Source organism: Solea solea, chromosome 11, assembly GCF_958295425.1.
Source record: "Solea solea chromosome 11, fSolSol10.1, whole genome shotgun sequence".
NCBI classification, from domain to species: Eukaryota; Metazoa; Chordata; class Actinopteri; order Pleuronectiformes; family Soleidae; genus Solea; species Solea solea.
Genome location: NC_081144.1, coordinates 10673791 through 10687718, shown reverse-complemented (window position 1 = coordinate 10687718; position 13928 = coordinate 10673791). Strand labels below are relative to the sequence as shown.

Here is a 13928-nt window from a genome sequence, read left to right as displayed (position 1 = left end):
ATTTGCTCAACAGGTTGATTAATGACGGCACTATAATGTAACCGCACAATAATAGTACATAACCACAACTCCTGACACAGGGAGGTTTAGAAACGTATGAACAAAAAAATTGAACAAATGAGAAAAAAAATTAAAATAAAAAATCAGCAGCAATTAAAAAGCAGTATCATGCACCAAATAATATGCATTTCATTCCATTCAAGTAATTATTTTGTAATTTGACTAAATCTAAATTACATAGGCCTCCATAGAATGTATGTGGAACACATCATGCAGTTCTGTGTCCCTGCAACTGCTTTTGCATGGATGTGTTACCATTTCACCCTTTTCTGACTCAATGGATGTGAAATTCTGACCATTGAAGTTGTTGTTTGTCTTAATGAATTAAACTGCTGTGGTGTTATAACAGTATTACATATCAGACAAACTCAAAGTGTTCCCATGTGAGCAAAAAATAAAACTACAAAATGGCAACTTGACTGATTTATTTGCATTTTCCCCGATTATGTCACTAATATCAGTCGTGATAAGTTCTGACTTTCTCTGCTCTGCTGTCAAATGTGCATGATGACAAATCAGACATGTGTTTTGCATGTGTGATTTCTACAAGGCACATGCGTATCCATGTGTCTATGATGCACACAGACAAACAGCTCCTATACACCATTTGCCTTACTGGGATACACAGCAGATGCACAAAAACACACACCACCCCTGAATGAAAGCACGGGGACACCATGTGCCTGATTGTGTCATTCCTTGGCCTTGGCGGCTGCACTGATCACACTCCACACCTCGTTCTCACACTGAGGCCTTCCCTTAAACAACCAAACGCACACCTTCCCCTGCTCCTTCTGCTCCTAATGCCTCTTTCTCCTCCTCGTCCTCAGTGTCTAATTCACTGTCACTCAAATGTTAACAGTTTGCTGAGAACATATTTGCTGAGGGCCGTGTCTACTTTCTCCAGAGAGTACCTGTCAATAAGACAGTAGCGCGAGGTTTACTCTCACTGGGTATGCAGGTTAGGTGGTAAAATAGATCTCTATTCTGGGAGAAAGGCAAATAAAAATGACATTCATTCACAGATAAATACCATGAAAATATCAATACATTTGTAAGTACACAGTTTCCAAGTGTAACCACATGAGTTAGTTTGTAAACCTTTATTTATTTATGTAAGAGCAACGTACATAATAGCTGTCACGTTGGACTCTGTTTTCCTCCATTTTTTTAAATCTAGCAATTTATTAAAAGATAATAATTGAGTCATAGTGTCCAATTAGGCTTATCCTTCAGATCCATGCAGAGACACAGCTGAACACCAAAAAAGCTGCTACCTTTTTAGTGTTGAAGTCACCAGATGATCACACGATATAATCGACCCTTGCACCAACATCCAGAATGCTTTTAGTTGCCGGCTGGTTCTTTGTCTTGATTACTTCATTTAGTTTCGGCAACATCCATCTCCTCGACTGTAGCTGTGCTCAGAGTTCAGCTGAGGATCACTGCGGTCTAGGATGGATCAAGTAAAGACCTGACTTGAACAGAGAGGATTTTCTGGAACCAGTCACCTGACAAAGAGTATATTCATGTCATTGATCTGTTTATATAACAAAAATGTTCAGGGTTATCCTTTTCTTCATATTCCCTTGTGAAATAACCTCAGTCATACTGTATCATATGCTCTATTTAATGACGCCATAGGCCTTGATGAACCTCTGTGCTGTTTGTCTCTCACAACCCACTGAGTGAGGTCACACTGTGGAGAGACAACAGACACAGGGCCAGCAGGACAGTGTGATGAATGGTTAATAATGGTTTTGAACTTTCCTCTCTCCCACTCAGTTAACAATGCAATTTTAAAGAAAAGATCAGCATGTCAAACACACACATATAAATCAAATAATGTACAGGTAAATTACCTTTTTTGTTTCTAGTTTGTTTTGAAAATAAATTACACATATTCTAATCAAAAATCCAAATGTAAATTGGCTCATTTCTAACCCTGTTTAAGATTTTTATATTGCATATAATATAATATAATATAATATAATATAATATAATATAATATAATATAATATAATATAATATAATATAATATCCATACATCTTATAAACATGAATACTGACATGACATTGTTTTTAAAGTGACAGTGTCTATGACTTTCATCCTTTTTAACAGTATATTATGGTTGTTATTACAAATTGGCCCCAAGAAATACTATTATAGCCCTTTGTATCCCCTTGTACACATTTGAGCACACCACAAATACAATCATCTTACAAAATTTGAAATGAACTTGAACAAACAAGAAAGTTAGTAAGCTAAATTAACAGATTATTTTCTTTAGTCCGCAATTTTGATATGCAACAATCACACCTGTAGCGGCTGAATGTATTTTGCACAGGAGTCAGATGACACGGCAGCTCCCGAATATCATTTGATCACCTCCTGGTGGCTGGCTGCAGTATATGTCAAACAGTCAGCGCCTAATGTCAAATTAATATTTGACATTTGCTTTGAGAGCTTATCACAATGATGTATGTTCAAGTGAGAAGTCTGGATGTGTGATTTGATGGGAACAATATGGGGTGAAACACCAGTGCAAGATCGTTTTTGTGCAGTGGAAGGGAAGGAACTGGAAATGTACTGTTTATTTTTTTATTACTGCCATTGATTAAAGCCAAAATTATCAGAAAGATATTAGCCCACGGGCCGTTTTTTTTTGCCCCATGTTCCATCTGTTAACATGGAAGCAGTGGTGCTTACATTGCAGTCAGCCACCAGAAGGTTCCTTCAGGGACCATTGTGTTTTAAATTATGATTAAATGTGCATCAATTCATTGTGAGAACACCATTAAAGCTTCAGATCATCACAGCTCTACTGAATTATTAAAGCACTATCTCATCTTGTATAATGTCCAGGCTGTGCAGTATTTTCCAGTGTGTCTAAACAATTCTATTTCTCTTGCTGCGCTGAAATCAACAAGAATGAATGATACATAAGTACATTTGTATTCATTAACAGAGTACTCCAATATTCATTAGTACATTATGACTTGATGTCTTCTGTTGTGGGACATCAAGTCGTAATACCTGTGTAGACTGCCAGGGATCACATTTATAAAGTAAAACGCTGCAATGCAAATATCCTAACTAACTACAGGTACATACATAATCAGTCACCCACTTGATAAAAGTTGAATAATGATCCTCTATGTGATGCACCACAGCTTCCGCTGGCATTGATGGCACAAATTTGTCCAAAACGGATGTAAATAAATCTCAGTGAGCTAAATGGTCACTCCTCCTCTTCCTCTCTCTGACCTACTTCATTCTGGAATAATTATCCTACCTCCTCCACCACGTCATACCCTCATCTGTTTCATTCCACCTCCTCATCCTCATTGTTAATTTCTCTCTCTCTCTCTCTCTCTCTCTCTCTCTCTCTCTCTGAACACACATGCTGAGACATGTGGTGTTGTTAACCATCTACAGTTTTAGTGGTCTGCCAACGGGGCCACTGTTACTGGCTACTGAACAAATTACAATCCTCCCACACTGAAGTTGACTCATCTTTGTGTCCCTCCATGATTAAATACTAACGTTGCAGTATGACTCATGTGTCTATAACTACAGTATTATTCATCTTTACATGCTCACTCATGCGTTTAGTGTCCAGTTCCAATGCCTGCTCAGTACTCCAGTTCATTTTTATCCGCACACATATGTTTGAACATAAATGACACATTTCAATCAGGTTGTCTGAATAATAATAAAGTAATACATACTACTACTACTACTAATAATAATGATAATAATAATAATCCTAATAATAATAATAATAATAATAATAATAACTAACTGAATAAATAAATGTCCACTAAATCGTTATGTACATTTTAATTTACAATCTTTGTTATGGTTGTCAGTGGCTGGTACACAGATGTTCATTTTGCCAACTATGTTTGCTTCAAAAATGTTTTTTAAAATCTGCAATCAAACGTTCTTTCTGTGTTATGTCTTACATCTAGTGGTCACATTATGAACTGCAACATCAACAAGAGGCAGCCACGGTGTGGAATCACAGTTTATAGAAAACCTTTAATTTACCATTTAATTAGGTTAAGTGTAAATGTAAAATGACCAATGAAGACTATTTTCAAAATGTGTTGGACCCTATTTTTTTTTAAAAATGTTTAAACAAGTGTTCCCAAAACCATCATCTTTAGTGTGAATGCATGAATAACAGTGGGAGTAGTTAGTATATCCAGTTACTCCAAGTAATCAACTAGTTTCACCCATGAATTCTTTAACCCATGGAAAATGAATGAGATGGACGCCTACCACTGATCTAAACATGGGTTGCCAGGGTGACCATGGTGGGTAGTTTCAGCTACCTTTGATCTGTGCAATGCACACTCCATGCATCAAAGGCAAACTAGGGTAGATACTTCCAGAAATACAAATCTTAATTATATCAGAAACTTTCAAAAGTAAATGGGTAACTAATCGGTGAGTGAAGTCACAATTACAAATGAGACTGAAAGGTATTGTGTCTGCTGGTTATGCAAATATTCAGCATACGATTAGCAACTTTACAAAGTCAACCACATTTTCAACAGTTTTTAGTGACATAGAGTTGAAGAATGAAGAATTCTGCTTAAAAAAGATATATTTGTTGTTCATTTCAGTGTAACTGATGAACAAAATGTCTACATTCATGTGAAACCATAATTTAACAAATACCAATGCGGCATCACTTTACATTACAGTCCAGTAACAACATGGTCATAGTATAATGGTATTTATGTAACAGGGAAGTAATATTATGGTAATTCCATCTTATTTCTAATGCAGTTTCCATTTTGGTTACAACAATGGTGTGGTTCTACAGAAATGTATATTGCAGTAATAGCATGTTATTTTTAAAGTAGTATCCAGTTTTAGCTTGGTAAGGAGAATGACCACAGGTGAAGTGTAATGCCTTCACATCAATATGTTTATGAATTAAGATTGATAATAACCATATTATAATACTGACATGAATTGAAATACTTTTTAAAACTTCTTTTCTACAGCTCATCTCACTTTGAAATGGAACATCCATCAGTGGGACTTTGCCTTCCTCTCCTCCTCTTCCTCCTGCTTATCCAGCCTCTGACCTCAGTTGAGTTGGAGGACGCGGATGACGTGCAAGTGGAGGTTATTGTCCGCAGCTCCCCCTGCAGCGCCACCTGTGGGGTGGGGCTTACCACTCAGACCATGTGTTGTCTGAATGACAGTAAGAAAGACATGGAAGAAAGTGGGAGGAGAACAAACAGGACATCACAGGTATCACAGTGACATCACAAACATGTAAAACTAAATGTATGATGAATGTCACGGGGACATACTGTAATGAGAATATTGTGGAAATGGCTAAATCGTAGGTGTCAAAGGTGTCAAAGGTGTGCCGTGTCCGCAAGGTGAAGTGTTTGGAGTCTTGGCAGTGCGGCCTCAGGACGATGACTGTGACTTCAGGAGAGAAAGTGGAGCTTGACTGTCTAGGAGAAGTCATGGAGGCGATGGGGTATTTTTCCTGGCGGTAAGAGAGGAGGGCAGGCTTTCTTGTCATTGTCTTGACTGAAAACAACGAGACTAAAACATAAAATGTCTCCTGTTTAAAAAAAGAGTACGATTTTCCAACGATGGGAGATGCAGAGTTTAGCTCACGGTTAAGCTCTCACAGCTCTCATCAACACACTCAGTGAAATAGTTTATTAAGCAAAAAAACCCTTCAGATGCATCATCATCTCAATTTCATTTTCATCATGTTAAATCAGTAATTGCCAAGCAGTGAATCTCTTGAATCCAGTGGCCTCCTTCGTCAAACTTTGCTCAGTTTCTACTCTAACATTGCCTCAACATCATCAGTGTGTATCATTTCTAACACTACTTGTAATAACTGTCCAAAGTCTTTGTTTCTGTAATTACAATTATTAAATAGTCACATTCTCAGCAGTGTTAAATGTGATAACCACACAGTCTGGAGGAACAAAGCAGTGAAATCAGTTTGTTTGGAGTTTGATGTGAAATGAATATATTTTTTAATGAATGTATTTTTTGGCTCATGGTTTAGGGTGCTGTGGCGTTACGCACATGGAATCATCACCTCCGATGACACTCTGTTTGCTCGCTGGAAAGCGCCTCAGCTGGACAAAGTGATCCTGGACCCGGTCAGAGAGGAGGACGCAGGTAAACACACCTGTGCACGAACACATGAGACATTGTTCAATATGACAACTGAACATCCAAACACACAATGATTCTCCGACAAAGACTGAGTATAAAGGACATGTAAAGGGAATGCTGATGCAGCCTTTGCCTTGCTGTTACCATGGAGCTACATCACCTCAATAACAAACTATTAGTATTAAAGGTCAGCTGTGTAAAGGTTAGGTGAAATTATTTTAATTATGCTGAAACCTAGGATTATATTTAATTTGTTGTGTGTACAATCAACTGATTGGATGAATTGTTGTTGTTCATTACTCCAGAATGAGAGTACTTTTGTATTTATATCAGAAGCAGGTTCAGCTCCAAGCTCCATTTTGGACCACCATTAGCACAAACTAGACATAATTTTTTAGTTTAACTTACTCCAACACACTTGGAAGTGAAGGGTGAGGTGAGAGATATTCAGCTGCAACATGCAACTTCACCTATAAATGTACCTTTATTATTATTATTATTATTGTTATTATTGTTATTGTTATTATAATTTTTTTTTTTTTTTTACCATATATCTGTTTCACTATTCTATAAAAATATAATACATATTAATATAAATACAAAGACACAAGTGGCACTGCCTTGTGTCATTTTCAGGTACTTACCGCTGTATGGTACAAGACGCTAAATATCGCCGGGTAAAGAGGGTCTACTGGGGCATCCGGGTTTTACCCACTGAGGTGCTTAATCTGGACTATGAAGGCACTCTCACCCAGTGGGAGTCAACTCCAAACGAGCAGAACCAGCAGAACCAGACTGTGTCTTACCGGCAGGACCAGTGGATGATCCTTTACATGGTACAGTTTATAATTATTATTACACACGTTAAAATAAAACACTACAGCATTTTCATCACACTCGCATATGTGTTCTTTTGTTGTTAATGCAAAAATATTGACCATTACTCATCAGCTGTGCGTTTGTCGTGTCTGAACACACAGGTGCTGATCCCACCGAGCCTCGCAGGTGCTGTTGCGGGACTCATACTGGGCCTCTGCTGGGCAGTGAGGAGGCGACAGCAGGGGGGAGTAGTAGTGTAGCTGCTTTTACAGCTATTGCAGTTTCATTTGTGGCCCACATTGTGATGTGATATCTGTACAATGCTAAAGTCCCAAGATATCACCAGCTTTGTTGTTGTTAGGTCTGTTTCACTGGATTCAGATGACGTGACTGAAAGTTGGTTTATATTAGCAAGATGTCTTGAATAATCCTGATCCTGAATAATCCTGAAATAGAAATTTTGACTGCAGATATTTAGCAACATTAAATAGTCGGACAAACACTGGTTACACCGTATTCTTTCAGCTTCTCCTTTTAGGGGTTGCCAGAGTGGATCATTTACCTCCATTTTGCCCTATCCCTTGTTTCCTCTTCTGTTACACCAACTGTCCTCGTCTACTTCTTCACAACATCTATGAACCTTCTCTGTGGTTTTCCTCTTTTCCTCCTGTCTGGCAACTTCATCTTCAACATTGTTAATCCAATATAATCGCTATCCCTCCTCTGCATGTGACCAAACCATCTCAACCTTGACTCTCTTACTTTATCTCCACACCGTTCAGAGCTCAAATTCACTTATTTCTAATCTTGTCCTTCCTGGTCACTCCCATCAAAAATCACAGCATCTTCAGCTCTGCCACCACCAGCTTCTTCTCCTGTTGTATAGACAGTGCTTCTGTCTCCAAGCCAAACATCATAGACCTTCCCTTTCACTTTCGCTGGTATCCTTCTGTCACACATCACCCCGACACTCGTTTTCACCCACTCCACCCAGCCTGCACTCTCTTCTTCACCTCTCTTGTGCACTGCCCATTGCTTTGGATGGTTAACCCCAGGTATTTAAACTCATCCACTTTCTCTACCTCTACTCCTTGCATCTTCACTGTACCACCTGTCTTCTGTGTTGCTTCTACTAACATTCCTTCCTCTTCTCTCAAGTGCATACCTCCAGACTCTCTTCCACCTGTCCCCTACTGTCACTACAGATTACAACATCATCTGCAATCAACTCCTCCCTGACCTCATCTGTCAACCTGTCCATCAGTTGAGTGTAAACTCCACTGTTTTACCTGTCAATCCTTATATGTTTTCAGTTGTACATAATGACGAGACACTCCATAGTGTCAAGGTCCTCTGTTTCCCTAACTCAACTTACTCATAAGAAATTATTTATAATTTGTCTAGACCCACACAGTGTTGGGATGATGTGTAATTAAACAAATTAAAATGTGCGAAAACAGCTGTAGATGTGGTCCAATAGGCGTTTATGGACAAACCAGAGCATGTTAAAAGATGATGTAGTGAGTGTGTGTGGTAGTAATAATATTGGGCCAGCAGATGGCAGTGTTGCTTCAGATAAAGGTTTTGAAATACACCATGGGCTGGGTTGGGAGTTGACGAGGACCATTCGTGCTACACTGTGTACTGGGACTCAGCTGTCGCAGTGGATCCAACCCAATTAAGAGTGAGAGGAAGAAATGGATCCTATTGGAAACAACGTGATGCTTCAAAGTGTTGATGCATAGACCTGCGGGATGGAAAAGAAACTTGGAGATACAGGTCCAGATCTTTACCACTCATTTACACCATTTTGGGTTAAATGTATGATATGAACATCTGGAGTTATTATGTGTAAAGTTAATTTTATAGCTAATTAATGGTTGTCAGAGATTCTGGTTTTCCCCTGAGAGTTTGTCATATTTATGTTTGAATCTGTTACAACTAATAAACTGCCCAATCAAATATGTGGATCATCTGCTGTGGTGACTCCTAGGGAGATAGAAGCTTAAAGACAAAAAAGTAAAGTCTAAACAAGCTCTATGTAAAACATGTTAAGCATAATATTGAGATGAGCTCACCCTGCAGCAGTGGTACGTCCTGCCTTTTGGTGCAGAGTACATTCGTTAATATGCATCGCATTTACATGAGCAACCTTTGCCTTCTCCCATCAATGAAATTCACCTGGAGCCACAAAAGCTATTTGTTAATGAATGAAATTAAACTACAAAAACATAATGTACTGCTGTTTTTAACAGCTTAAACTCTTAGGTAGAGAAGTGAGAAATGAATACATACAAATGTAACCCACTTTGAAACTTTGGATTTTAGTTTTTAGTTAAGTTTTGTCAGGAATGGGAATTTTTCAATATATAACCTGGACACCCATGTTTATCAGCAATGTCAGCCAGTTCAGTTTCATGATCATGTTGACTCGCACCTGTGGACGGACTGTATAGACATAGGATGTGACACATAGGATGTGACACCTTTTTGTAGCTTTTATTTACTTTCATCCGTTTGCTGCATGTTCTCAGGTGTTTTTCCTCTTGCTGTGTAGCTGCTTTCACAACAATAACATTATGTCAACATCTTCAGAGTAGCAGCAGACAGGAGAGGTGGGGAAATGACAAAATAGTGCAACATCTTTGCTGATGAAAATGTCTATTTGTGTGATTTTTGGGAGGAGCTGAGGCAAAGAAACAGGAATGAAATTACGATGATGTGCTCACTGAAATTCATTCATTTCCTTGTGGGGGTTGTCCCACAAAGCCCCGAAACAATGTCATTTCCGTTTATGTGCTTATTTACAACATCCATTTTGACAAATATAATTGTTTTACCAATGCTCACTGCACAACCAATTTAATTACAGCAGTGTAATGTGTTTTATGATAGCATCATAATACACATTACACTGTTAAACATATGATTCCCTCTGCGTTATTGTCTCCAGAGGGAGTCTCTATTTAAAAAAGGAACAAAAACACTGGATGTTTAAGGTTTAGCCCGACTGGGGCACAACTGAAGTGATATATATTATATGACTTATATATTTATTTGAACATACATCTACTTAGTATTTGTTGAACTATAATTGATTCATTCATCACTGCAGATGTAGTTACATGAAACTTGCGAAAATGATCAGGTTTTATTTTTTAATTTGATGGGATAGAATGTGGCTACAAGAGCATTTTCATTTTGAGTGAAAATCATCCATTATTAAGGTCAACCTTCCCTCTTTGATTCAATATCTTGGTTCAAGTTGTTTCAGAAACATTCAGAAACAATCTCAAGAGGGAACTCTTACAGACACTAGCTGCAACATCATGTACATCATCCAACAACTCTATGATGAAAATACAATTTTATTCATTATTTGTTGAAGGTTATTGCCGACACTGTGATGGTGGCGTCAAATAAATCAATGTATGAATCTGAAGCAGGTTCAAGGATGTCAGCTGTGAAGGAATGAATGTGGCCCCGGATGTGTTTGTGTTGACACTGCTACAAGACTGTGTGTGTGATCAGAAGTCAAATGTGTCCATAGTGCTGTCCAGATGGTCAGGATCTCACTCAGGATGGATTTTGATGCCGTGTCTGAACAGGTACTGAATAGATCGTGGCGTCAACACTACTCAAGCTACAGAAACAGAATTTTTATTTACAATTATATTTATATTTGTAAATATTCTGATTTACAAATATTCCACTTGTGTTCATACATTTGTCATATTAAAATATTTACAAAGCATATACTCTGAATGTTAGTATTTATAAAAATGACAATAATAATTCAAAATGACTGACTTCCTGTTGAGTCATGGTCCCAATTTACTTTTTTGTTCGTCTTGGGCAATTACAAGTTCCCACAAAGTTTCGTGAAATGCGGTGCAACTTAATCTTGCCTTGCTCCATCCACGTTTCACCTTAGGGCGCGCTATAGAGCCCTGGTGCAAAGCAGGGGTCACATTGTCACATTTTTGCCTGACATGACCTCCGTGCAAAGTTTCAAGAGTTTTTATGCAACCCCCTCAAAAATGGTGAGAAAGCCACGGATATAATAATAATCTGAAGGATAACATAACAATGGGTTCCTCGCATGAATTCGTGCCAGGCGCTGTTTGGGAAAAACAAAATAAGACACACGCGCCTGAGGGTTCTGCACAGAATCTTAGCCCTATCGTTTTAAACGACCTTTGCAGGCGTTCTCTATCCTGGGACCTCCAGTCCATACTCAGATCTTTACAGGGTCTTGTTATGAGATGTTGCTGTGGTCTGCTTTCTGGTCCGTCAGCCGCTGGCACAAATCTGATCACACACACACACACACACACACACCGACACAGACGGAATACACATTTGTAGAGTCTTGTATCTATTCCCAAATCAAATTTGTGAATTATTTTACATATTTATAAATCTAATTATTTGTAGAAATAATAATAATACTACAGGCGGGAGAGGGTAGTCCCTTTGCAACTACATCACATGAAGACACATTGAATGCAAATTTCTCAAAGATGTAAAATTATACAGAATCAAAATGCTCACAAGCCACAATTTCCACATGACCTGATCCTACATGCAACATGACTCTAAACGAAAAAAGAAACATCAAATACATCACGTCTTTGTTGACAAACTCATAACCTTTTCCAGTGCCGCACACCCACCGTTATTTGTTTTTTCTGCTGTCGTCTTCTCTCTGGTTTCCATGTGCAGGAGTAGCCATGACCTTTTTGAGCAACACTGCTCCTCCTCTGTGGGTGACAGCAACATTTATATTCTTAACTAATGTGCCTAGAAAAACTGAAAGCGAGGGTGTCACTTGTGATTAAGAGCTGATTGCACAACATAAACTGGCATTTGTATGGAGCTGGTTTGAATCATGGGGTGGATTTAATTAGTCTGTGTGAAGAGGAGATAGCAAAGGAACTAACACCTTTAAACACTGGCTAACCTGCGCTCTAAATGCTACAATAGGAGTCCTTTGTGTCCATATGTCAGCATGTCCTTGGGCATTACATTCAGATGGAAGTTGAGTGTATTTCGATTCCGAGCCACCAGAGTAACATTACAAATGTTTGCAATAACAGAATCAACAACTTTTTTCAAGTTAATTATAAACCACAGTGCAAAAACATTACTCAAAAAGGAGCGAATGCAATAGATATACAGGATTTCACTCAGTGTCACATGCAACCCTCACAAATGATAAGTGGTAGATAATGGATGAATTAATGAATTAATTTAGCACACTTAAATACCTGTAAGTGGATTTCTTACATTCATGAGTGAAACACAAAGTACTCTACCAGTGTAGATTCTGAGCAGGTCGTCATAGCAGTTGGGCTTGTGGATTTTTTTCAAAGACATTTCACGTATTTAACCTCAGTCAAGTATTTGCAGTGCTGACTCTAGCTCCAGTCTGTCCTAGCGACAGGTGTCAGGCTGCTCCGGGGGTGCATCAGAAACTGTCACGACTACAGGCGCTGGAGAGACTGCTAACGATGGTCTATTGAGCTGTTAGAGTCCCCAAAGGTTGCATGGCATGCCCGTGGTCACATGAGGCGAAAGTAGGTTGTTTAATTGCCTGGGAAGGCATGGAAGGACAGCAAACAGTGTATTTCTCACCTTTGACATAATATCTGATATCTGATTCACTCCTCTTTCAAACCACCTGTCTAAAATGTGCCCACCTGTATCCTCCTTTTTCTTGCGGATGCAGGTAGACAGCTCTGGAGGCATTTTTTATTCTCTATAAAGTTTCTTTTCCTCCCCGTAGACAAATTGAAGCCTAAATATAACTATAACAATAGGATCATGGATTGGAGCTGCCCAATTGAGGTGATTTCTGCTTTTTCTCTCTCGACTAATCAAAGCAGAATGACTGACAGTGCAAATGATTGTAATCTTCAGCAAAAGTTACACACACACACACACTCACACACACACACACACACACACAATGACCTTTTCTAAAAGTCTAAAAGACCTGCTCTGGTGAACTTGCTCCATAATTGGAGACAGTCACAGCAGGAAGTCTCTGTGTGTCCTGCAGTGACAGAGCACATTAAATTAAAATTTTGAGGTGTGACATTTACTGTTGAGCGCTGACCATTCGAGTATGTGTGAGAGTGAATGTGTGCGTTTAGCATTAAGCCATCGAAAGGATTCCAGACTTGTAATTTGATTGTCTTGATTTGGTTGAATCACAATTTCCTCCATTCATTAATTTGCCCGATGACACTTGTCGCTGTCTCTTTGAGCATACTTGCAGATGTGAATGAAATAACATAAAAAAACAACCTGTTGCCTCTTTGCTTGTGTTGAGAGTTTGCTGATATTGGACTCCGCTATAGTGACTGTCAGTGGAACTGGGGCTGTTATCTAGGAATAAAGAAAGGAATTACCTCGTATTATTACCTCCGCCAAGGAGGTTATGTTTTCATCAGTGTGGGGTCCTCGTCTATTAGCAACTTCCTTTTTTTCCTTTTTAACCTGTCCTGTGCAGCAGCAGCAGGCAATGTGACTGACTGGATGCCTTATGGTGCAGGAAGGAATACTCTCTGGATATTTAACATCCAAACAGATCAGGATACATGTTGTCATGCTAGAGTAAGATGGTAATAGCTACAAGCAGGTAAAGTTCTATACAGACCCACAAGGTCTTCTGGATCCAGTGGATTCAAATGTTAAAAATTCAATTCATAGATATTCATTTATTAAACACACCATAACAAGAGCACTCGGAAAGTGCAGACCTCCGCCAAAGCGTCTGTGCTCTCCGAGTGCTCTTGTAATGGTGTGTTTACTAAATGAATATCTATCACCATTAGCACTTTAGTTAAAAACAGAATATGATTACAAC

At 38.7% G+C, this 13928-nt stretch overlaps 1 protein-coding gene across 1 annotated transcript; it reads left to right on the top strand.

The window, feature by feature from the left end:
- Positions 1–4503: 4503 nt before the first annotated feature.
- On the top strand, positions 4504–8070 carry tmem81 (transmembrane protein 81). The gene is made up of 6 exons (XM_058643669.1): positions 4504–4516; positions 5083–5335; positions 5434–5588; positions 6123–6238; positions 6872–7071; positions 7216–8070. Exons 2-6 carry the CDS (start codon positions 5099–5101, stop codon positions 7312–7314), a joined length of 807 nt encoding a protein of 268 aa, XP_058499652.1. The 5' UTR covers positions 4504–4516; positions 5083–5098; the 3' UTR covers positions 7315–8070.
- Positions 8071–13928: the final 5858 nt, after the last annotated feature.

Coding starts and splice junctions, on each gene's coding strand:
- tmem81 (XM_058643669.1), top strand. CDS start 5,099: ATGGAACATCCATCAGTGGGACTTTGCCTTCCTCTCCTCCTCTTCCTC. Junction 5,589..6,122: donor ATGGGGTATTTTTCCTGGCG/GTAAGAGAGGAG, acceptor CTCATGGTTTAG/GGTGCTGTGGCGTTACGCAC. Junction 7,072..7,215: donor AGTGGATGATCCTTTACATG/GTACAGTTTATA, acceptor CTGAACACACAG/GTGCTGATCCCACCGAGCCT.